This window comes from Colius striatus, chromosome 6 (assembly GCF_028858725.1).
Source record: "Colius striatus isolate bColStr4 chromosome 6, bColStr4.1.hap1, whole genome shotgun sequence".
NCBI classification, from domain to species: domain Eukaryota; kingdom Metazoa; phylum Chordata; class Aves; order Coliiformes; family Coliidae; genus Colius; species Colius striatus.
In genome coordinates, this window is record NC_084764.1 from 41,461,134 (window position 1) to 41,484,926 (window position 23,793).

Genomic DNA, 23,793 nt, shown 5'->3' on the forward strand with positions numbered 1-23,793 from the left:
CTGAGCTGCCTGCAAGCTTAGCACACTGCTGACTAATATACCTTTAATGTCTACCTACATTTTAATCTGCACTAAATGTTCTGTGTGTAACGCATGGTAGCTTGAAAACGTGATCACAAGCCTAGATTTTTCCTTTCCATTACCTCTGCATCTCAGAGAGTTCTCACAGCCATTTCATTCTGCCCTGGTATCAACAGCAATCTTTCCACTGACTGTGGCAGATGATGTGGCAGACCCTAAACTAGGTAACTGGGCCTGTACCACAAGGGCTGCTTATTCCACCAAGTTGTCCAAACGGTGCATTTTAAAAATTGTGTTGAAATAAACCCCAATAAACCTAAAGGAGAGACACAGAAAAGAGCACACGGGCGTAGCAGCTCTCCCAGGAAGAGCGGGTCTGCTCCTTGGTTGGAAAGGAGGTCTTGCTCTTTCTCCTTCCACCATGAAGAAGAGTGAAGCCTTTGCTCCTCTGTCTCATTGATGTACCCAATCCAGTGACTCCTTGGGCACTCAGGAACCCTCATGGCAGGTATGATTACACAGATCCAGTTGCTTAAAATGGAAGGAGAAAACGAGTTTCACTAAACATGTACAAGCACCCACATGATGTGGTAGAGAAGCCTCTTACAATATCAAATAGGTTTGCTACCAGCGTAAAGGCAGCCGTACTCCTCAGCTTTACTGCTGTAAACACATCTTATGCACTTTTATATTGTCAACAGTGCAAAAGCTGTGGCAAGATGTGCAGTTCACTAAATTCCAGACAGCCTCCAACTGCAGAAATGGGATCATCACACGTATCTGAAGAAATCCAATCAGTTCTTACAGCCCAGTTAGCGTTTATTGCACTGCCAATTAGAAAACAAACAAAAGCCCTTAATGACCAAAGAGGGCAAATTGTGATACTGGAAGTGTGGAGAAATAATGAATCTATCCAAAGCATTTCCACAACAGCTTTTCCCAGAGCAAAACGGCTCCTAAAAATCCTACAAAATATTGCCCGGCTGTAAGCAACAGTTCAAGTAACTGGTGATGTTTCGAGCTCTTCCTGCTGCCGGAGCAGGATGGCCTCGAGGAGAGCGGCATCAGGCTCACTCCTCCGGCCTCTCTGCCACCGCCTGTCCCCAAGGCGATTGCTTGACCTTTCCACGCCTCGCAGCCCGCCTGATGCGGAAAGGGATATTGGAATATCCTCCGAGGCAGCGGGATACCTCACTGTTTAATCAATTGCCGTTTCGTGGGTGCAAGGGAAAGGTCAGAGCGCAGGGGACTGGCACCCCACGCTTTTGGGGAAGCTGCTGCTGGCACCTCAAAAGGTTTCTGGGGGCCCAGCCCTTCCGAGAGGTTGAAATGCCGCGGGCTGCCCCAGCCTCTCCCCTACGGTTGCATCGGGCCCTTGTTTTTGGAGATAAAGTGTCCACGCTCCAGACAGCCGGCTCGCAACGCTGGCGACTTCCCGGGGGCCGAGTCAGGAGAGGCCACATCACCTCGCGGGGCACGGCGACCGAAGCGACCGGGTCAAGGGCCCGTAGCGGGGGGGCGACTCCTCCGCCGGGCCGCTCGGGGACAGGCCACGCCGGGGGCCCGGAAACGCCGCCCCCGGGCCCTGGGGCCAGGTCGGGCCGGCCCGGCGGGTGGGGGGTGGTGGAGGACGGACGGGCGTGCGCTGCTCCCCCGCGCTGAGGGGAGCTCCGAGGGTGGCGAGGCGGGGCCAGGCACCGAGGCCCCAGCGGCGGCGATCCCCCCCCTTCCTCCGGGAGCGGCGTGGAGCGAGGCGGCCCCTCGGCTCGGCTCGACACGGCACGGCTCGGCACGGCACAGCGGGGCGGGCGGAAAGCGGCGCGGCGGCGGTAGGACCCGGCGGCCGCTCCCCGCAGGATGTGAGCGAGCGCCGCGGAGGCGCGTGTGGGACGAGCCCGGCCCCGGCTGCGGGAGCTCGGCCCGGCGGCGCGGGGGTAGGCGGCGGCTGCAGGGGGGCTGCGGAACGAGCAGAGGGGCGGCCTCCCACTCCCGGACGGAGGCAGGGCGGCGAGGCGGAGCGGTGGGGAAGGCGAGCCGGCAGCCGGAGCGGGCGTGTGAGCCCCATGGGCCGAGCGCCTGCGAGAGGGGGAGGAGGAGCCGCCCCGCCGCCCGCCGCCCGGGGATGGTGAGGAGGCGGCGGCTGCCGGGAGCCCAGTGAGGCCTTCGCTCGGCACCCGCCGGAGAGCCCGCCTCGCCAGCCTCCTCCTTCCCCCCGCTCGCTCGCTGGCTCGCTCCCCCCTTCCCTCCCCTTCCCCTGCCTCCCTCCCCGGCTCCCTTCCCCTGCCGCCGCCACCCTCCCATCACCTCCTCCCCGAGCTCCAGCCATGTAAGTGACCCGCTTCCCCGGCCGGGAAGGGCTGGGGGAAGGAAGCGACGGGGCCGGGGCCTGCTCCGCTCGGCGCGCCGTACCCGCCGCATTGTGCGGGGCCGGGCGGGGAAGGGAAGGGGGGCGGCCGCCCTCCGCTTTCCCCAGGCGGCGGCCGCTGACCCGCCTAGGCCGCGGCAGCGGGCGGGGGGCTGCCCCGCCGCCCCCCTCACCCCCGAGTGCGGCCGGGCGGCGGCGGCGGCGCAGGGGCGCGGGGGGCCGGGCTGTGGGCGGCCGGCGGGCGGCCGGCGTCCTGCCCTCGGCCGGCGTCCTGCCGGCGGGCCCGGGGCGGACAGGAAGCTGTTGGCTCTCCCGGGATGCGGTGGATGTGAGGGCGGAGGGGCGAGGGGCTTCTCCGGCGGGCCTTGGGCCTGCCCCACGCCCCAGCCCCTTCGGAACCGTGGTCCTCCGGCGCCGGCTGGGGCTTAGGCCACCCGGGACCTGCGCGAGCATCCCCCTGGGAAACTAGAGTGGCGGGGTGGGGGGGGTGTGCGGGCGTGTGTGTGGATATCTCTGAAACTGTGGCAAATAAACTCGCCAAGTGCTCCCCCTCACCACCCTTCTCCCACCTCACCCGCCCCCATTTTCTCCCCTTGTCTTCCGTAGCCGCGTTGTTCAGCCCAGCTCCCGCTTTGCGGACCACTAAATGTTTGCCGACGGGGGTGTGATTATCTCCGTGGGCATTTGGCGTGTGTAGGTGGCTGCGCAGCGTTTGTGGACTTGATCTGGGTTTTTTTTTTTGCAGTTGTGTTTTGCAGAGCTGTACGGAGCTGTAGGCAGATACCCCCTGCCCGCCCCACTCCCCCCCATCCCCAGGCGAAATTCTGCAGTTGCTGAAATGTTCTTGGAGTTCTTCTAGGACTTTTGCTTCTGTTTCTTTATGAAACACATAATCAAGCGTGTGAAACTGCTGGGACTTTAAATATATTTTATTGATAGTATGCTACTGATGCTAATGCAACTTGCACTTTATCAGTATCCCACCCCCCCCTTCCAACGCCTCCTCCCACTCCCCTGGGGAAAACGTTTAACTGTTTTTCTTCTTGCTTTGTTTTCCTACCACCTCTTAACACATAAGAAGCAAATCCCTGATTTGCTTTTGTTTGTTTTATTTATACCACAGGAGGGATGTACATTTCAAAATACAGTTATAAAGGGGAGTTACTAACACTTAATTCAGAAGAATCTTTGTTTACAGGTAAATAAATTCGACGTGCTGCATGGGTAGTAATTACTTTTGTGTAGTAGTTAATTTCCTGATGACAGCCACAACGTTTGTCTGAGTGAACAGATCTAAAGACACTGTGGAACAACCTTTGAAACGTTTTGAAGAGGAGAGTTTTTGTTGTGTGCGATGTTTATAGAACTGTTTTTGGTGTACAGCAGTGTTAAATCAAATTTAAGAATTGATCCAATGTCCATAAGTAAATGTAGCTCTGGTGACTTGCTGGCTTATAAAAATGTCCTCTAAGTGATTACCTGAAGAATTAAATAGGTTCACGGTTGATTTGATTTGCTTGGGGACCGAACAAAAAACTTCTGTTATAAATATTTTGAAATGGAATTTGATCAAATGTGGCTCAAGTTGGTACAGAAGTTCTGAGCAGCACAGCTCTTAAATTATATGAGCAGTAACTGTAAAAGGACTTGTTCTTTATGTTCGGGAACATAAAGAGGATTTTGTCTGGGCTGTGTCTTTGACGGGGCATGACGAAGTCTCTTTTCTGCCATCACTCAGTTTTTGAAATAGGCAGCTTACTTTGTGCTATCAAACTAGAGTTGTGGTTGTAGCTTGGACAGCTGGGTGTTGTAACTCTGGCCCCCCACCTAAGCGATATTAACCTCCTGTTTATTGATCAGAAAAGGCATGAGAGCACAAGTATTTGAAATTACAGTTTTGTAAACCTAGGTTAGGCTAACAGATTGAAAGTGGATGTGGCTTTAGAGATTGTTGTTCTCCACTTACCATTTTCACTATAGCTTAGTACCAGAGAAGCCTTTCAGAACCTTATGATAAACTGCACTTGCTGCTGTAAAATACCGGTTTAGTCGTGATGTCATTTGACACAGAACAGCGCAAATACTAGTGACCACACCTAAATCGTGGCCCACAATGAGTTTTTTGTGAAGTAAGCTAAGATGCTGGGACAACCTGGTCCTCCTAAGCTTTCTTGAAAGCTGTCTGCCCAGATTTGGTAACTGGGTCATGGTGCGAAGCTGCTGCAGGCTTAGAGGGCCTTGAGTGCGTTGGAGCTGTTGCTGCTCCTGTGGAACACCCAGGGCAGGATTTGCATAATGCAGGAGATGTATTTCATCGGTCAAAGCCTGGTGGGGACACCTATCTGTATGCTCCACTTGAAATGTTGGCCGGAGCCCAGCATTGTTGTGTCTGTGCTGTTTGGGTGCAGGTGGCTTTCAGCTGTGAGCTTATGCTGGGATCTGCTGTGGGAAGAGAGCTTAGGTTGCTTGTGTTATCCCATGCAGTGGGTCCAAACACACACCCCTCCAGTTCCTGTGTGCTCAGCTGCTCTTGTGACAGTTCCTGTGTGTCTCGTGGCCAAGGGAGGCAAACATGGGCAGCTGGATCCTTTTTTACCTGGTCCTACTGCTGTGCATTGTAGGAATGTGTAAGGATGGGTAGCACGTTAGTGCCCAGGGTGTCTTGAGAGCACCAGGGCACTGGACATTGGTGACTGGTTAGGTGATGGGCAAAGTGTTACTAACCTGCCTTCTAATCTGGGCTGACTACTACAGCCTGGACACAGTCTAGCTGAGGCAGTGGCAGGACTGAGATTGGTGGGTCCAATTCTCCTTCAGTTACTTGTTCTCTGTCATGAAGGTGAAGTGATGACCGCAGATGCCCCTGCATCTCATAAGCTTACGTTGCAGCTTCAGCATTATGGAAGACTATTTTCTTCTACCCTGCTTTAGAGTATGATTAGAAATGAATATAAAGTTTCTTCTTGGGAAGAGGGCAAGGAAGTCAGATTAATCTCTGCTTTTGTAGAGACAAAAGGAGGCAAGCATAATAAATGGAAGAAAACGAGAGGAGGAAAAGATGGTTCTGCTCCACCTTCTGTTGGATGGTTGGTTTGGCTGACTCCTTAAAGCAGGTTTTGCTGTTGCAGTGCCTAGGGAAGTGAGTTATATCATTATTTATGCAGAAGTTAATAACCTTTAGGGAATTAATATACACGTAAGAACAGCATCACCATGATACGGATGCTGATGTCATGCCATTCATGATTTACAGCACTTGAGCCACCCGAGGAGTCCTTTGGTATTGAAAAAGGTATTACAGAAATGCGTGTGGAAAAACAAGCAAACACGAGGCTAAAAGAAAGACTAAGTTGTTTAGCTTTTGACAGTATTCAGTCATGTGCAGACACAGGCTGGAGCAGCCTGGTCATACTTACCTCAGATGCCCTCTGTTCACTGGGAACCATTCCTAGATGGTCATAAATGAGGACTGTAATAATTCCTTTTTTTCCTTCCCCCCCCCCCCCCCCCCAGGATTTTATGGAAAAAGAACTTTCTCTGGTTTACACATCTCCAGTAGTACACTGCCCTGGAGTTAACTTGCTCTTATATTCTGAGAAATTACTCTTGCTTGCTGCCACTGTCTTCAATAACATCTTTTACTAAAATAGATATATTAGACACAGCTTGAATGTGTGCTTTAAAATACACCAGATAGAGCGGGTTTGCTGCTGTCAGAGCTGTGTCTTGCTGAACAGTGAGAAGGGATTCTCAGCTCTTGTCAGCATGAAGGAAAAATAGCTCAAGTCTGCTCTTATTTTATATGTACTCTGGCATAGCTTGACCAAAGGATGGAGGTGGAACCCATGCTGCAGGGTGATGTCAGGGAATGTTCCATGCTTACCCACTTTGTTGTGCTTTGCTACCCAGTCTTCTGTGCACAGCTCCTTTATAATGCCCGCTGCCTCCTTTGCCATCTTTCTTCCCATGAAGGACACGGGCAAGTCCCTGATAACAGGGCTGCAGTAGCAAGTGGGGAGTGTTTCTTGGGTAGAAATAGTAGGGAAAAAAACAATGCAAACTTTTTGCACTCCACAGGGAGTAGAAAAAGTAGTTCCTCTGAACTTTGGATTTCTTTGCTGATCTGTTTTTTTGGGGCTGTATTGTCATTCAAATTCAGATTATGAGATGACAGTTTAGTTGATGATGAGCTGCCAAGTGGTAATCTTGGCAAGCATTAACCCAGAAAAACCTGGAGTAAGTTAGCTGCAGATTGCAGAATCTGGGGCCTTTGTGCTTTTTCCTGTTTTTAATAATAGGCTTGTCCTTTTTACAGACTAGTTTGGCTTGTAGCTTCCTTTTTTTTTTACTTATGGTTATTGAAACCATAGATTGTTCAGTGTAGCTAAAGCATTAAATTCAAGATGCAGAGGTGGGTCGCACAGTCCCTGCAGTCCTTTCGTGGGGCAAGAAGCGTTAGAAGCGTTAAGTTTCACACTTGGGTGTTGCATTTCCAGACCTAAACTGTGATAATCTTAGTTTGTTCAACACTCTGCAAATTGCTCAATGCTTAAACGAAGCCTCTAAACAAGGTCTGTTCTCCTCTTGACATCAGCAAGTAAGTCTAGCTCCATGGCTTACTATGCCTACAGTTTTAAAAGGAGAAGGAAAGCATGCGGTCTTCATCAGATTCTATCCTAATTGCTCGGGAGCTAAAGGAGTTTGTTGCAAGGTAACTGGCAGGTGAGAGTTACTGGTCTTTGCAGCAATGTGGTGTTCTCATATTTATTTATGAAATTAAGGAAGTCTGTTGCTCCAGTGTCATTTTTTGGTGTTTTTTCTTTCCTTCAGGCTAACGTCTTTATCTTTTTCTTGGAGTTGATAATTATATCTAGTGAGATAGTGCAGGTTCATAATTTGGAAAAATGCAACCCTACCTTGTATCTGAGGCAAAAGAAGAGAAAAGAAAGTGTTACTGGAAAAGCCAAGGAATAGTGATAAACATGAAAGTTCATAGGCAAAGTGTCAGGGGAGTGACCTCCTTTCTCCCAGTCCCTTTCTGCTAGCAGTGGTGGAACTTGTTCAGATTTCACCTCCTCCCTTTGGAGGCTGCTCATTTCAAAGCACCGCTGGTGTACAGTAAAGAGCCCTGTGGCCCTGCTGGGGTTTCATTTCTAGGTTGGATTCATTTGGATCACCTGTTTCTTCCATCCAAGGTTGTGTCTTAGTGACTTATGGGGAATTAGTTGCTTTTTAATCCAGTTTCTGATGGATGACTATCACCTGCATGCTTGGAGATAATTGATGCACATGTGCAAGATGCGTGCAGAGATGGTATATATTTGTTAGGTGGAAGTGTGATGTCTTTGTGATTGGAGAGAGACTCCAGACAACTTTGGTGGCAGATTACAAATGCTGCTGGGTTTTGTTTTATTAAACTTCTTGGTTACTGCTGGGAATTTGTCACCAATTGCATTCTTTGATCATCCGAGTAATACCAAATTGAATGGTGGTATGGACACTTCAGAGAGCACAGAAGTCATTAAAACAAAACAAACAGAGAATATTTGTACCACAAGCAGAAAAATAATCAGATTCAATTTAGAAAAGTAATAAAAGCCAATGCATTTGGGAAGACATTACTTTCAGTAAGGGACAGAAACATTTCTGTGCTAGTTGGCCATGAGCTAGACACATTTTCAGTAAGATACATCAGTTCTGAGCTTTTTAGATAGGGACTTCATCTCCTAAAGCAGAGATGTATTTCATTTTGAGAAAGACAGCAACAAACTGCCTTTGGGGAAGAGCAATAAAATTGATCAGGGTGTTGTAAGGGCAGATTCAGGATAACAGAAAGGTGTGTGAGCTTATCTGAGATTCGCTGTAAACCTCTAGGAGAGGTAGGAGTTATGAATATTGAAGGTAAAAATTACATTTTTGGGGGAGTTGAGGAGATTTGAGCAGGATTAACAAGATGGTGCTGAAGTTAGGAAAATCTGAAGCAGAGTATTGGGAGTTTTTACTGTCAGAGATTTCTCTGTAAGATGCACTTTGTGCTGGTTGATAGACTGGTATACATCAGAAGAAGAGATTCTGGAAGTCTTCTTACCAGGAAATACTGACAACTGACCTTTGTGAAATCTCAGAATTTTTATTGTTGTGTAGAGGAGGGTGTTGTTGGAGAGATGGAGATCTACTGGGTAAGGTCTTGCATCCAAGTCTGTTCCAGCCATTGTCTGGTGATGTTCTGAGTATGCCCATGATCACCCTGCTCAGTAAAAAAAGCAGGACTTTATCAAGTGTGTGTTTTGTCACTTCTATCCACCGAGATATGAAGATCCTTGTGAAGAGCTAAGGCCTTGTTTAGGATCTGTAATAATAAGTAAAAAACCCCAAACCAACAACTTGGCAATGAAAGCTGCTCCCTCTTTTATCCTTTGCTGTACAGATGTGACGTGCTTCAAAATGATGATGGTATGTTCTTCCTTTGATCCTTTTAGAAACAGCTGAGAAGGACCAAGAAGGAGAAAAAAAAAAACACCATCCCTTGTGTGGAGCCTTCTGCAGGAGTTCAAGAATTTCAACAGAGTGATCTTTTGCCATAAACTGTTTTTCCAAGAGACATTCCTGCCATTATGAATGAAGTAGCAATAGTGAAGGAAGGATGGCTTCACAAACGAGGTAAGTATCTCTTCCCTCCAGGAGAGCAGATTGGCTTTCTCTTATGTGGTGATCTGTCTTTTAGCAACTTACCTTCAAGTAGCCTGTAACTTTCCAGTTCACCCTAATGGGAAACAGCATAGAAGGAGTGTGCATGACTTCCCCTCAAGTTTGAGAAGATGCACCTATAATGGGTTTTATTTGGGTGTATATATGTGTGTGTGTGTGTTTACTGAAAACCGTGTCAACTGCTTTGGAAACGATAAGGATAACAACTGAAGGAGATGCTGCTAACAGTATTAAACTGTAGCAAATCATTTTGATTCCTATGTAAATCTGCAGCTTTTGTTTTCGTGTGAGACGGTAGAATTGTCTTGAGGTGAATCTTTGTCTGAACGGTGAAAAATATGCCTGTATTTTATGAGCAATACTCTGCTCTTGTAGAGCTTTGCTAGAGAATGTGCTGTTTTGTTCACGACTGAACTGCTCTTGGTACCAGTGTCCTCAACGAGAAGAATAGCCTTGAGTTTGTGTACTCTCTGCATTTCTGTTGTGCCACTAATGACGTTTGATTTGTATAAAAAGTCTTTATTCTTGACTTGAGTGGCAAAACTGAAATTACATGATGAAAGGCTGAGGGAGCTGGGGCTCTTTAGCTTGGAGAAGAGGAGACTGAGGGGTGACCTCATTAATGTTTACAGATACATAAAGGATGGGTGTCAGGAGGATGGAGCCAGGCTGTTCTCAGTGATAAGACAAGGGGCAACGGGTACAAGCTGCAACAGAAGAGGTTCCAAAGGAACACAAAGAAAAGCTTCTTCAGTGTGAGGGTGAGAGAGCACTGACAGGGGCTGCCCAGATGGGTTGTGGAGTCTTGCTCTCTGGAGACATTCCAAACTCATCTGGGTGAGTTCCTGTGTGCTCTACTCTAGGTGGTCCTGCTCTGGCAGGGGGGTTGTACTGGATGATCTTTTGAGGTCTCTTCCAACCCTTAAGATTCTGTGATACGTAGTCATGTGTACCATTATGCTTTTTGAATTGTTTAATTCCCAAAGCGATGGTTTTCTTCTTTGTATTTTCTGGGGTTCATGTACTACAGTGTTGCTCCTACAAGCTCCTTGACTTAGCTGTTTCTTTGTATTCTACTGTTGTTTCTTGGAGAGAGCAACGTTAGGTACTTTCCACAATATCGTCATTTTTTTGGACCGAAAACAGAATCCGTGTGCTCCAACAGTAGGGAAAGTCGTGTGGTTCTGCAGACTCAGGAGTTTTCTAGAGGGTTTGCAACAACTTGCCCGGAGGTGCAAAGGTGTAGCATAATTATTTCTGGAAGAAGATGGAAATACGTTATCATAACCTTGATAAAGGCTGAGAGTTCTTCTGCGACAATAGGACATTTCTAAGAAATTAGAATTCTTAGAATATTGCTGATTCTTGTTTTTAAAGGGTGGAAGCATATTTCTAATAGCTGTATATGCAGCCTAGTTTAGCCTCTAAGGTGATCAGGGGACTGGAGCATCTTCTTTATGAGGAAAGGCTGTGGGAACTGGGGCTGTTTAGTCTGGAGGAGACTGAGGGGGGGATCTCATTCATAGTTACAAATATCTAAATGGTGGGTGTCAGGAGGCTGGGGCAGCACTTTTTCCTGTTGTATCTAGCAACAAGACAAGGGGTAATGAGATGAAGCTGGAACACAGCAAGTTCCATTTACACATAAGGAAAAACTATTTGAGTGCTGAGATGAGGGAGCCCTGGCACAGGCTGCCCAGGGAGGGTGTGGAGGCTCCTTCTCTGGAGATCTTCAAAACTCACCTGGACACATTCCTGTGTGACTTGATCTAGGTGGGAGCTGCTTTGGCAGGGGGTTTGGACTGGATGATCTCTAAAGTTCACTTCCAACTCCCACCATTCTGTGATTCTGTGAAAATGTTTTGATAATTTTTTCCTCTTTCAGTTAGGAATACTTTTACGCTCATTGATCTTAAAGAACTCCTTCACTGATTCTGGTGGACCCAGGCTACCTTACTCTGATAAAATATTCGAGGATTGTCCTGTGTTTGGATAAAACAGGAGATAAAAAAGCAGAATTATACTTCCAATTCTCATTAACAAATCTTAGAAACTCTTCAAATCAGAGAGGTGTTTTTAGTTTAAGGTGATGTTTTCAGATTGCGGGGATTTTTAATTACTGTTACAATTCTTTCTGCACTTAAAAAGATATTTTGTTGAGGAGCACTGTACAAAAATCTGGGGGAGAAACATTTCTTTTAGAAACCAACCAAATGGAATTGTATCATCAGGATGATTCAGAGACAGATGTGTCTGAAACTTTAAAACAGTCATGCTGTATTTTCAGCTTGTCCGGATTTACTCTTTGAGAATTTTTTGTTGTTCCTAGGATTACCATAAAGCTGCTTTCAAGTAAGGAGACCTCTGGAGGAGGTCTAACTGAAACATACTCTGTTCTCCTGATCTGATTCTTTTTTTCTCTAAATTACCTGAGAGAAACAGATGATTATCTCTGATGGTTTGCTGATAATATTATGAGATTACCCACTGAACACATTTCCAAAATGTTACTCTGCATGTTCTGCATATTTCAGACTACAGATTTGTGCCCAAACTGTTGAATATATCTTGGTGGTTGTTGGATGTCAAGTTTCCTAATCCTTTTAACCCGTTCCCCAATGCCTTTTTGCCTTCTCAGTAACACCTATTTCTTTCCACTTTGTTGACTTTGCAACTGTGAATTTGACGTTGTCCTTGTGAGGAGGATTTTAGAAAGCACTGCTATCTTTCCTCCTCGATTTGCCACTGTGTCAGCTCCGTTACTCTCTTGGTTTTTTTTGTAGCTGGTTTGGGATCAGTTGACCAAGTCAGTTCTTCTGGCTGGGTGGTGGGATGTGTGTGTGTGGGAACTGATCCACTTGTGTGCTCATGTGTTTTGTGAGGGATTTTTTTTCTAAAATACTCTACATTTATTGCCAGACCCTATTGGTTTGCTAGCTCTGCAGGATCAAGTGCCTCAACCACACAATGTTTCCAAAACTGATGTCTGATACTGTAAGCTTCTGAAGTTAAGGCATAAACAGTAATTACTGCAGGGAGGGACTGCTAAAGGAGGATTTTAGATATAGGAAATACATTTTGTTTGTCTTCTAGATCATTTATAAACCTGAAAGTTGCACTGCATGTGTTCTTTAAAGGTCCTAGGGCTTTCCACGTGCAAATATTTCAAGTAGTGACTGGCTGAAATCCAGATTGGGCAATGATGTTCTCTCTACCTAACGTTCCCCCATGGCTTTGGTTGGTTATGGCTTTTCTTGGTTCACATCCTGAACAGTTGAATAATGTGGCTGTGCGCAGTTAAACAGTTGCTACATCTCACCCCAGCAGTGGCTTAATTTTGGTGGTTTTAATGATTTGTGTACGTATAAATCAGGCTGCAAAGTGCTCTGGAGTCTTTCTGGATGGCAGGTGTATATAAGCATAAAGCCATCATTAGCAGGAGCAGGTGTTTTGGCCTGGCAGGGAAATAGCAGGGCTTTCTAGAATTGTGGGGTTATTTTCTTCTGTCAGCATGCTTTACATTTCTGTTTTTGTTTCCAAGATTTGTTTTTGTTTCCAAGATTAAAAATACAAATGGAGAAATGAAATTAACCATCGGTGCCTGGCCGAGAGCTCTTGGCAGTGCAGTTCTGTAAGTCAGTTGCTTAAAGGAAGCTTTACTTCCAGTAGCACAGATGTTTGTTTGTGCAGGGGCCAGAGTCATCTCCATGACATATCTAACCTCAACCGGCCACAAACAGAAGAATTCATGAATGAACTTTGTTTTTTTTCCCTTTTTCCTCATTGGCTGTTCCTTGACTCACAGTGAGGCATTAGACTTGCGTGAAGACAGAAAAAGCAGTAGTTAGAATACTAACCACTCTTTGTGTAACTGAGTGTCTGAAGTGTTCCAACACACATGTAGAAAACATGGAGAAACTGAGACTTGAGATTGGTGTGTTGTGCGTGTACGTCCAGGATGTGTCAGCCTGGGTTGTGTTACATTGAAGATTTGTTTAGTGGGAAAGGATGGATCAGATCCTGTGTGACCTGATCTAGGTGGGACCTACTTTGGCAGGGAAGTTGGACTAAGTGATCTCTAAAGGTCCTTTTCAACCCCTACCATTCTGTGCTTCTGTGGGGGAAATGGATCGATGCAGAGGTGCAGTAATTGTGATTGAATATGAGGAGGGAAGGAGAAAATTGTCTGCCCAAACTGCTGCTTGTAGAGTTCCGAGATTACAGGTTTTCTGGATGTGTGCTGTGAGTATTCTTAATTTTGGTGCTGTGTTGGGGAACTTTTTGGATAAAAGTTATGCCTGAGTCTATTTGATTTACTATGCTGATCCATTTTAAAGATCTGCTTGGATTTCTTGCAGCTTTCAGCTCTGACCCCTGTTTATAAAGGTCCTTCCATTGTCTTCAGCCTTCATCCTGTTTTTTTTTTCATAAAGACTTTCTGCAAGGCAAACAAAGAGGGGGATTGTGCTTTTTGATACTCTGTCATCTCTGTCTTTCCTAGTATGTCCGGTTTTCTTATTAGGGCATAAAGTTGTATGGTAAAAGGAGTCTTTTTGAGGCAGGGAAAGAGGGGGAGGGAAAAATGTACATTGACATTTAAAAAAGGAAATAGAAATCTCAATTTCTCACTCGGAGAGCTCTGAAGCAATTACAAGCAGCAGGAGAGCCCTGTGTATTCATCCATTAATATTTAGCAGCAAATGTGGAGCTACTTTTTGGTTTTGTAAATAGAGTATGAACATCTCACAGTAATTTTAGCAGTGAAAACCAGAACGTGTCCTCCAAATGTTGGTCTGCGTGGAGGTTAGGCAGGTAAAACTGTTTGACTGGTTGGGAGTCTGGCTTCCAAACTCATCTAAATTACTTCAATGGGAAATTGTACAAAAGATACTTATTCCACTTATGAAAATGCTACTAATATTTTTGTTGTGGTTACAGAAGTGTTTCTGTAATGAAATGTAGTGATTTAAGTGTCCTAATAAGTAACCAGCAGTCCGTTGTGATACGTCGTCTTACAGCTTCATCGAGTAAAATGAATTACAGAATCCACGTGTAAAATACAAGCCAGGAGTTAAATGCTGATTCTTGCTCGTTTAACTTTCTGTAGCAGAATAGCACAGATGGTGAACTTCAGATTTGTTATTTCCAGCACAGGTTCATACTTTCAGTGTTCTGTTAGTATGTATCAAAACAGGATCTTACAAGGTATGACCAGAAGTTAACTGGTTTTTTTTTAAGCCAATAGGTCTTTTGTGGCATTGTTTTTCTTCACTACTTTCTTCTCTCTTTTCTGTTCTTATCACATTCCCTCCTTCTTTTTGTATGTGGGTTTTTTTGAGGTGTGTTTTGTTGTTTACCTTGACTTTGGTCTGTCCCAGGGCTGGAGTGTGATACATTTGTGTGTAGCCAGAACCTTCGAGCTTCACATTAGTTCAAGGGCTGTCTGGTTTTCATGATATTTCAACGAAGTAGCTGTGTCGCTTCTGGATGAGGGATCCTAAGACACATCTGAACTCTGAAGATGCCAGCTATAGAGGACACAGCTGCTTCAAAGGGAAAAACTGTACGGGAGAGGAAGGAAAGGTAAGAAACAGGAACTGAACAAAGAACAAAGGGGGCAAGTTTGTAACAGAGGGAAAGAAGCTGATGCTGAGTCCTGGGGTGAAGGATTTTGCTTACAGGGAAATCTGTTGCTCTTCTTATTGGAAACAAAAGATAAGCTGTGTCAGTTTGTGGTTTTCCTTGTGTGTCTCTTTTTCAACACAAGGGGCAACAGTTTTGCAATGCTAACTCTAGGTTGCTTTCATTTTGCTTGCCCTGTTCTGGGAAAAGGGAATTGAGGAGGAACCAGGAAGTCCTCGACCAGTAAATCTGACCTTGGCGGTAGGCAAGATGCTAGAGGCATTAAGAAAGGATGAGATCACAAAACATCTGGAGAAATATGAGCTGATAATGGCTAGTCAGCTAGACTTTTGGAGGGTAAATCTCATCTGATGGAATTATTTGTGCAGAGATCATAGGAAAGGGACCGGATCCAGTGCACTGTAAAAAGTGTGCTTTGGGTGACAGAGAAGTCACATGCTGAGCATTACCTACTGCAGTGTAACTATACTGTACTACGTCTTTGAAGGTTGCTCATCTTCCTTCCACTGAGCAGACTACTTAAATCTTTGACTATGTTTGTGGCTTTCCAGTGTCCTTTTAGAAAGAAACTTTTTTTAATGTAGGAAAACCTGTTCTTTAAGCCATAGCTTCACATTTTTAAGGGTGAAGAAAAATTATTCCCCAAAAAATCTTCATTCCATCATTCTCCCTCAACTTCTTTGCAAAATACTTTGATTTCTTTAGAGAAGTCATGCTAGATTAGGTGTTTTTCTCTGTGTTTGTAAACTGATTGTCTGGAACTTAACTGCAAGTGACACCAAACACAACTCTCTCTTTGAATGGCAAAGAGGAAGAGCTCAAATGTTGATGCCCACAGTATTTATATCAGTTACTTTCATATTCTGTTTTATTGTACATCAGAAGTGAAACAAACTAGGTCTCAATGTTATCTCTGAAAGTGGAATACCGTCATAAATTACTGTTACTTGTCATTAAAAGAGATTTGAGAATGAGGGATCTGGGATGTTGCAGCAAACCCTGTTGAAGTCAGCCTGGAAATGCTTGATGCAGTGGGTTCTGCACAAACTGCCTGCATTGGCTTTCACCCTCTTCTTCATGGTTCCCTCATTTTCGGGAAGGACAGGGTGGGCCCTATGCAAAAAAAAAGCAGCTTGTCCATGTGTAGTTTCTGTTCTTTTTTTTTTCCTCTCAGTAGATGTATTGAAAAATCATCAGGTTTGGATTTAGGAAGGAAATACAGAGTATGCTATTTTGAGGTAGAGAGCAAGAGAGTGGTTTTAGCCAAGGTGCTGTGCCATGCCTTTTAAAGCTGGCACATTGTCCTCACTTGAAAATGCCTTCCCCTAAAGCCCCTGAGCGGATGCCAGAAGGTGCCTTTCCTTCCAGCATTCCCTGATGGTGCTCCTGCTGCCTGAGCACCATCAGTTGCACTCCTGGACTGTGTCCATGGTTTCACCTGCCTAAACTTGCTCTGTGTTAACACTCTTAGCCCTAGACTTCACCCTCTGAAAAAGCTGCTGAGGACTTCAGTGCTCTTAGGGCAGTATATGGTGATATGTAGAGTATCTCCTTTTATCCACTTTTTATTTTACTGATAATCCACTTAAAAATTAGGGTGGTGGTTCATTTCAGACTCATTTGGGAAACAAACCTTTATATTTGTTGGAAAGAGGGATTTACTTAACATTTGAACAATCAGTTTGAATGCATTTTAAAAGAGAGAGTGTAGTAAAAACAACTGTCAAGCCTTGTGTGTTTTTCCCTTTTCACATATTAAAGAAACTGATTTACTAAGGAAAAAAATGAGTTAAGTCTTATTTAAAAAGTCATCTCTCATGGGGGGGAAAACAGAGGAGGGATTATTATTTTCAGATGTATTATGTTGCAGGTACAATGTGCCTCTTAAAGGGGGAACAAAAACCAGGAAACTATGTGAGGAAAGAGGAAGAAAAAGAATGGAGAAAGAGTAGCACCATATTAGGTGTGGAGTAGTGTGCTTCTGTGAGAAATATTTACTGCAGCTGAAGGGGGAAATAATGAACACCAACTTTGAGTGCAACTGGAAAACATGTTAATGGAACTCTGGGATTATTCTCTCACCTCTTCAAGTTGAGCCAAAAATGCAGAAAAGATAGCTGGTCAAACAACATTGTGAAATGTGTCAATTTATTCAGAAGTGCGTGGTCATATTTGAGGACAGCCGAAGTAAACAACCATCACAGACTATGGGCAAGTCAGTTGTTGTTTTCCTGGGTTTCTTAGGTAAATTGGAGTGTGTGTTTTGAAGTGCTGTCCAGAACCCAGGCCTTTGGTGAACTGCATGTAGAATACACCTTGGAGTCAGTGGTTCTGTGCATGACTGCAGTGGTGTTTCATGCTAATGTTGAGACTGAGTGCAACAACTGAATCCTTTATGGGGCTATCGAATCACTCTGTTCTGCTTGCACTTTACTAATGTACTCTTAATGAGGGCCACAGAACATGTGTGCCAGAGAGGTGGAGTTTGTGTTGGTTGTGAACTGTGGCCTTCACAGAAAGTGCTTGTTTTGAGAGGGAGCTCCAGTCTTAAAACAGTTTGGATTGGAAGGGACTTGAAAACAATCTCCCTTCCCCTGGGCAGGGACATCTTTCACTACATCAGATTGCTTAAAATGCCATCTAACCTCACTCTGAACAGTTCCAATGGTAGGACATCCATAAGTCCTCTAGGTAACCTCTTCCACTGTTTTCATCACCCTCATAGTAAAGAATTTCTTTATGTATATATGTGTATAGTCTAAATCGACTCTCCTACAGTTTAAACTGATTACCCTTTGTCCTGTCATTACGTACCCTGCTAAAAAGCCTCTCTCAGTCTTTCTTGTAAGTCCCTGTTACACATTGTAAGGTATCCCTGGAGCCTTTCCTTCTCCAGGCTGAGCAGCCCCAGCCTTTTTTCATAGGAGAGGTCTTCAAGACAAGCATTATTGTGTTGCTGCGAAAGTTTAAGTCATGAGGTTGACACTGGTGTTACTTGAGTTGACTTTAGGTGCTGATGGGAGTCAGGGCTGCTTACAACAGTCTCTGCTAATTGTCAAATTCTAAGTGCAGCCCTTGTGTTTGTGGTGGCTTCATAAATGAGTTCCCACCCAGAGAAGTCACAAGGTTTTGAAATTCTTGCCCCTTTTTCTATCTGAAGCAGAAGTGTCTGGTGTAGCAAAAAAAAACCCCAGAAAGCATATCCTGAGTTCTTTCTTCACAGTTTAGACTAAAGAGAAGAAAAAGAACTGTTTAATTACTTTTAATGTAAAATCTCAAAAAAGAAAGGTTTTACAAGAATGTGTGTTTTTAGTTTTCTGAACTCTTAGCCTTAGCACTAAGGAAGTGGTTGAGTCACCCATCCCTGGAGGTATTCAAAAGACAACTGTGGTGCTGAGGGACATGGTTTAGTGGCAGATGTGGCAGTGCTGGTTTAATGGGTTAAACTGCTTTTTTTATCCATCAAACTCCAGTTAACCTAAAGCTCAAGATTTAAGAGAAAAAAGGTATTGATTTAAAGTTTTTTGCCACACATTTCTATGTCAGCCTTTGTGTGTGCTGTATTACAGCTACCAACATGTCTTCTCCTTGGGATTGACATAGTTACACTGGTGTGGAAGATATTTGTGCTAAGTAGGTTTTATGCTGTGAAACACGAGGGTATTTTGTGTAGTCTTGCCATTTTGCCTATGTTGGAGCTTTGCAGTTGGAGTGTTGGTAAAAAGTTACACCCTTGTACAAACCTGTTAAGCAGTCCAAAATCCATTCTCAGGCCTCTTCATACCTGCAGAGTGGGAATCACAGAATCTTAAGGGGTGGAAGGGAACTTGAAAGATCATATAGTCCCAACACTATCTTTTATTTATTTGCTTTTCAGAGGTTTCCAGGCATGGATTGTCCTGACTGTTGGGCTGTTTTTGTGTCTCAAACATATCCCCCCCACCTGTCTGTGATCTGTAAACCTTCTAGAAATAGCCATCAGTGAAATAAATGAAAGTGTTTTCTCTCTAATGCAGATTTTTTAGGGGTGTAGGATTTTTTCACACTGCTAATCATCATGGCTATTTTCTTCAGTGATTTCTTTTCAAAAAGAAGTCGTGCCTTTTGACATGGTGACTAATAGAACAAAGGTTTCACTGTTTTGATACCCCTTTGGTGATATGTTTCAGCCAGTGAAGGTGTAGGAAACTAGTTGACTTTTTCAACTTGAAATTTTCTTTGCCTCTCTATAGTTCTAGGTCTTCTTTTCTGGTACAGATACATTTTTTTACTGCAGCATGAACATTTGGAAGTATCTGACAGGTATCTCCTGGTGTGGAAGTCCACGTTGCCTGGTTACTTGCATGATAGGAGAAGTGATTATTCAAAATAAGAATGAGGGGAAAAATTACTTTTTCCTACATGAAAAATCAGTTCAAACTTGCCAGCAACAGCCTTCAGATGACTTGCAGAGATACTGCCTTTTGAACAATATTGTGACAGCATGTTTCTGTCCTTTCCTGTGAAGTTTAGCCTGTACAGTCAAGATATCTTGATCTAAGAGATTGGGAGATAGTTAAATTACATCATCATGGAAGAACACCAGCATACTTAGCTTTAAAGCCATTCAAGACTCCATTGGCACCCCTTTGTTATACAGTGTCTCTGAAAACGAACTGCAGCAATAATGAACCAATCCATCTAAATCACAGCAGCTGAACAACTGACTGTTCTATCTCAAAATGCAAATGCCTTGTGCAGAATGGATTTAATTGTAAGTGTTTGCTTAGTAGGGAATATGAGCCTTTTAGTTTGCGACAATAATTGTGAATACAAAGACCTCCAGAATTTTAGGGTTTACATAGCTCATCCCTGTTCTCATAACAATATTTCAAAGTCAGTTTTTTAAAATACACCATTTGGCTTGTTTTTTCCCCCCCTAGCCAGTGAATAGAACTCCAAATGCTCAATCTCAAAGCGGTGTTTTGAAAACGGGAAGATAAATTTAGCTCAATGTATTTAGACCAGGCAGGATTTTCTGTTGTATTTCTTTCAAATCTATGTTAGGGCTTTTATATAGCTTCAGATAATAAGAGGAAAAAGTGCTGACTTTCAGAGCTTGGATTTGGTTTTGCAGTGCAGAAATGCCAAGTGTAACTTGGAGTATTAGCATTTTCTTTGAGGTTCTAGTAAGGTGCCTCGCAAAACAATTAAAAGGTTACTGTTAGGAATTTTCTAGTAAAACAAACAAACAAGCAAACAAACAAACTCCCTTCCATATTAAAATCTTCATTCTTTGTTAAATTCTTGAACTCCTGCTGCTGAATGCACCTCATGAGGATGAATATCACTGATTTGGATGAATTGGGATAAAACAGCATTGCCATCTCTGAGGGAAAGGAAAAAGCTTACTGAGCTTCAGTAGTGAAAAGAGAGAAAGCAGAAATACCTGCCTCCAGGCTGTTCCTTGGGTATCTTTGTAAGGAAAAGACAGGTAGAAGTTTGAAAACATACACACAGAGAAAGTGGCCATGTTTATGCTTCTGTTGGCATTTGGTGTGTTCTTTATTAAGCCTTCACATGTGGATTAGTCCTTCTGAAAGTGAAGGCAACTGAGCCCCCTGAAGAATAGGCCTTTGTGACTCTGGAGAAGTTCACTGCGCCAAAGTTATGGTAAGAATTTGTAAATTTTGGCTGCTGGAGTGCTTCCTTCCCCTGCTATGTTTTCAATGTTGGAAACTTCGAAGTGTGGAATAGAGGGTGTTTTTTTGGTGTGTGTTTGCCTTTTTTTTCCTTTCCTTTTTTTTTTCAATGACAATGCAAACATTCATTTCACAAACCAAACCACCCGTTCACATGACGCTGCTGGCTGTATATAAACACCCTGTTGATCTTGTTCTGCAGAAGTCTTCCTTGGACTTCCTGAGTCATACAGAAATGCTCTGCTGCTCTTGCCGAGGCTGTGCTGTGGACTTAAGCTCTATCTGCTCAGATTGAGTTTGCCAAATTAATGTCCATGAAAGAAATGTTTCCTTGGAACAGGGCCCTCAAAGCTGAGATGTTTTTTGATGTCTCTTTTTGTCTTTGTGTGTACAGTGTTTCATTCTGCTGTCTTGGAAATGGTTTTTGTTTTGCCTGTATTCCTTGGATAAAGCTGAACCTGTCGGCGGAGATGTTTAGTATTTCTTAGTTGCTAAACTGTCTTGCTCTTGTACATGATGTTTCTTTATATGGATCTTATCTGGAAGGTTTTAGTTTGTGAGTAGGCAAAATAGCTCGGAATGAGAGAGCCCTGCAGAGCACAGAGGGCAGAGAAGACGCCTGTAGCTGCACTGCCAGGTGAGCCCTCCCGGCAGCCCGGGACCTGGCGACGAACTGTACAACACGGTTGACTTCACAGGGATTTTCTGGAGTAACCAAGAGCAGAATTCAAGTCCAAGGCTAGACTGTCATGGTGACAAAATATTTAGAAAACATTTTCTTGCTTGAAACAAAAGGTTGGATTGTGCAACACAAAGTATCGTCCCAGTGTAATAAACGGTGTTGTGTATTTTTAAAGGGTTCTGTGTGTTCCCTGACTGTCAGCTCTTGCCAGATTCAGCATGTTCAGGTAAAACGAGGCATTTTTCCTCTGGACAGTTGCTTTTACAAGCTAGGTTAATTCTTCCCCTTCACACAGTGGTGTTTCAAGGATGTAGCAGCCAAATCTGGCCTTACATTTTGAACACAGCAGACAGCCCTGTCAAAGACAAATGCAGTGGAGCAACTTCTTCATCTGTAGTGCCTCAACTGCATTAAGAGCAATTGCTTAAAGCATTCACCATGTTGTTGGCATGGACTGATCTGATCCTGAGTGAGCTCTGGGTCTAGGCTTGATGATTGCTTTTGCTGGGTTAGAATGTGCTGTTCTTGCTGCAGTAGGAACCTTTTGTACTGTAGGCATTTTATCCTTCCATAATAACTGCTATAACTTTTTTTTTCCCTAATGCCTGTGGTTTTGAGATATCCCAGCCTTACTGATATCTGCCCTCTGACTTGAAAAGAAGCCAGAGGTCTAAAGGGACTGTAGTAGATTGTTCATTGGGAAGAATATGAAATGATTTTAAGATGAGCAAACCTGTGACAGCTGAGTGGAAGCTACGAGCCAGCCATGTACAGTTCAGCTCAGCATAACCCTACCATTTGGAGTGAAGGCATTTTTTCCAATTTAGTCTGTGTTTCCTGGGTAATATCAGTTGTAATTTCAGAGAAAAGCATGATTTTACATGTATACAGTCTTCTCTGCTTAGAGCAGCAGGTGACCGAATTTCTTTCTTAAGTAGTGATTTGTCTCGGCTCTATGCAACTGTGACCAGATTGTCTGCAGAGACTCTATCTTTTAAGCTTCAAAGAAGCTGATGTTTTCAAAAGTTGCTGTAGTTGTTGGAGTATACTGTTATTCATGAAAATGGGAAACAAAAGCAAAACATGGAGGAGGGGGGAATGTACTCTTCCAAGATTTGCATCATCTTGCATCTTTGTATGCCTGGCATGTAACCGCGTCCCATTCAGACTGCTGCTTTGAACAGGGCAGAGCTCGTTCTTTGGGCTGCTGCTTTGTTGCTATCTACTAGTTCCTCTGTTGCATTGAGCTGCAAAACCAGCTGCTTTTGCTTTTCATACCTATTTTTACCATCTCTAATTTGCTATTAAGATGTTAACTTCTGCCTCCAGTTAGCCTAGCACATCTCTATACTGGGACTACAATGTGGGGACAAGCAAGCACTTCTGTGCTTTCTCTTGTGCTACCCTTTCACATTTGGGAAATGGTCCCTGTGAACAGCTGCAGTACTGCTTTATTATCCTGTTTAAAAGCTCTCACTCCTTGTGTTGCTTGTAAAAGGCCTTGACAAACCCTCAGTGCACGTATACTGAGAATGCTGTTCGTTGTGGTGCCCAGTATTGGTCCCTCTTTTTTTTGTGTGCCTGTCTGGCCCTCCCTTGTCTCAGTCCTGTGACAGTAAGCTCTGCAGAACAGGGGCTGTCTCATTGTTTTCCTTGTACAGCAGGTGGCTCAGCTCCAGATGTGTATCTGAAGTTGCAGGGGACTGCAGTAATACAAATCATTATGTTAGAGAAAGCCATATCTGAGAGAGAGGGAAAAAAAACCCAACTCATCACTCTGTTCTACTGTGATAAATTTTATGCATTTTTAAGGGTATATATTTGTTGTTTGGGGTTTTTTTTGCTGCTAATCCTCTGACAGGAGCATCCAAAAATTAGTATATATTAAGTTTTCTTCTCAGTTTAAGGAATCCACCTCCTTACAGCCAGAGTGAAGCTTTATTCTCCCCAGCTGCTCCAGGCTAATAGGAATGGGCTACTTCACAACAGCTCTTGTTGGGTCTCTTGGAGAGGTTTGTTTACTCCCACGGCTAGACTGGGTGTGCTTATGGCAAAACCTCATGTTTCTGGAGACTTTTCTCTTTTCAGGCAGTGTTTTAGAAATGGAATGACATGCAACAGGATGTGGGGTTGCAGATACATGTTCACGCTTCAGAGGCTGTGCATACCTTTTTAACCATACACAATTCTGTGCTATTTATCTCGTCATTCATGTGGTGAAATAAAACATGGAGGAACACAGGATTCATTTCTCCTTTTTATGCTCAGCACACACAGAGAATGTTTATTGATATTCATCTTTCTGCTGACTCTTAAAATCCCCAAACCCGTTACTGGAGGCGAGGAGATGAAAATGAGGGCACATGGCCAAACAGCCTTCAGGTTTTGCTCCTCAAATTTGATTTGAACCTTGCAATTTGATAAAGTTACATTCATTCTGGTTTTTTGCCTTTATATTTTTATAATTCTTCTAAGTTACCTCCATGTACTATTAGTGTTAGGACTTCTTTTGTTGTACTTTGAATGGCCCCACTTGGAGTGGGTGATTAGACCAGATCACCTCTAGTAGCTCCTTTCAACGTAAAGTGTCCAGTGATTCTTGACCAGTTTGATATTGGGAATCTCATGCAAAGTTCATTATTTTAAGGAGAATAACAACCCCACTTGTAGAAGCGTGCTTGGTTTTAGTTTTG

The 23,793-nt window shown here is 44.1% G+C and overlaps 1 protein-coding gene across 4 annotated transcripts in view; it reads left to right on the forward strand.

Annotated features, from left to right (window-relative positions):
- Window positions 1-1,611: 1,611 nt before the first annotated feature.
- The window catches only part of AKT1 (AKT serine/threonine kinase 1), a 77,068-nt gene continuing 54,886 nt past the window's right edge, over window positions 1,612-23,793 (forward strand). Inside the window, exons 1-2 of one of the 4 annotated variants that reach the window (XM_061998650.1) lie at window positions 1,612-2,347; window positions 8,866-9,046. In XM_061998650.1, the coding sequence (XP_061854634.1) occupies window positions 9,001-9,046 (46 nt within the window). In that variant the 5' untranslated portion in view covers window positions 1,612-2,347; window positions 8,866-9,000. Of the gene's footprint in view, window positions 2,348-3,560; window positions 3,585-8,865; window positions 9,047-23,793 lie in introns of those variants that run through there. The other 3 variants (XM_061998651.1, XM_061998652.1, XM_061998653.1) reach the window with 3 other exon arrangements.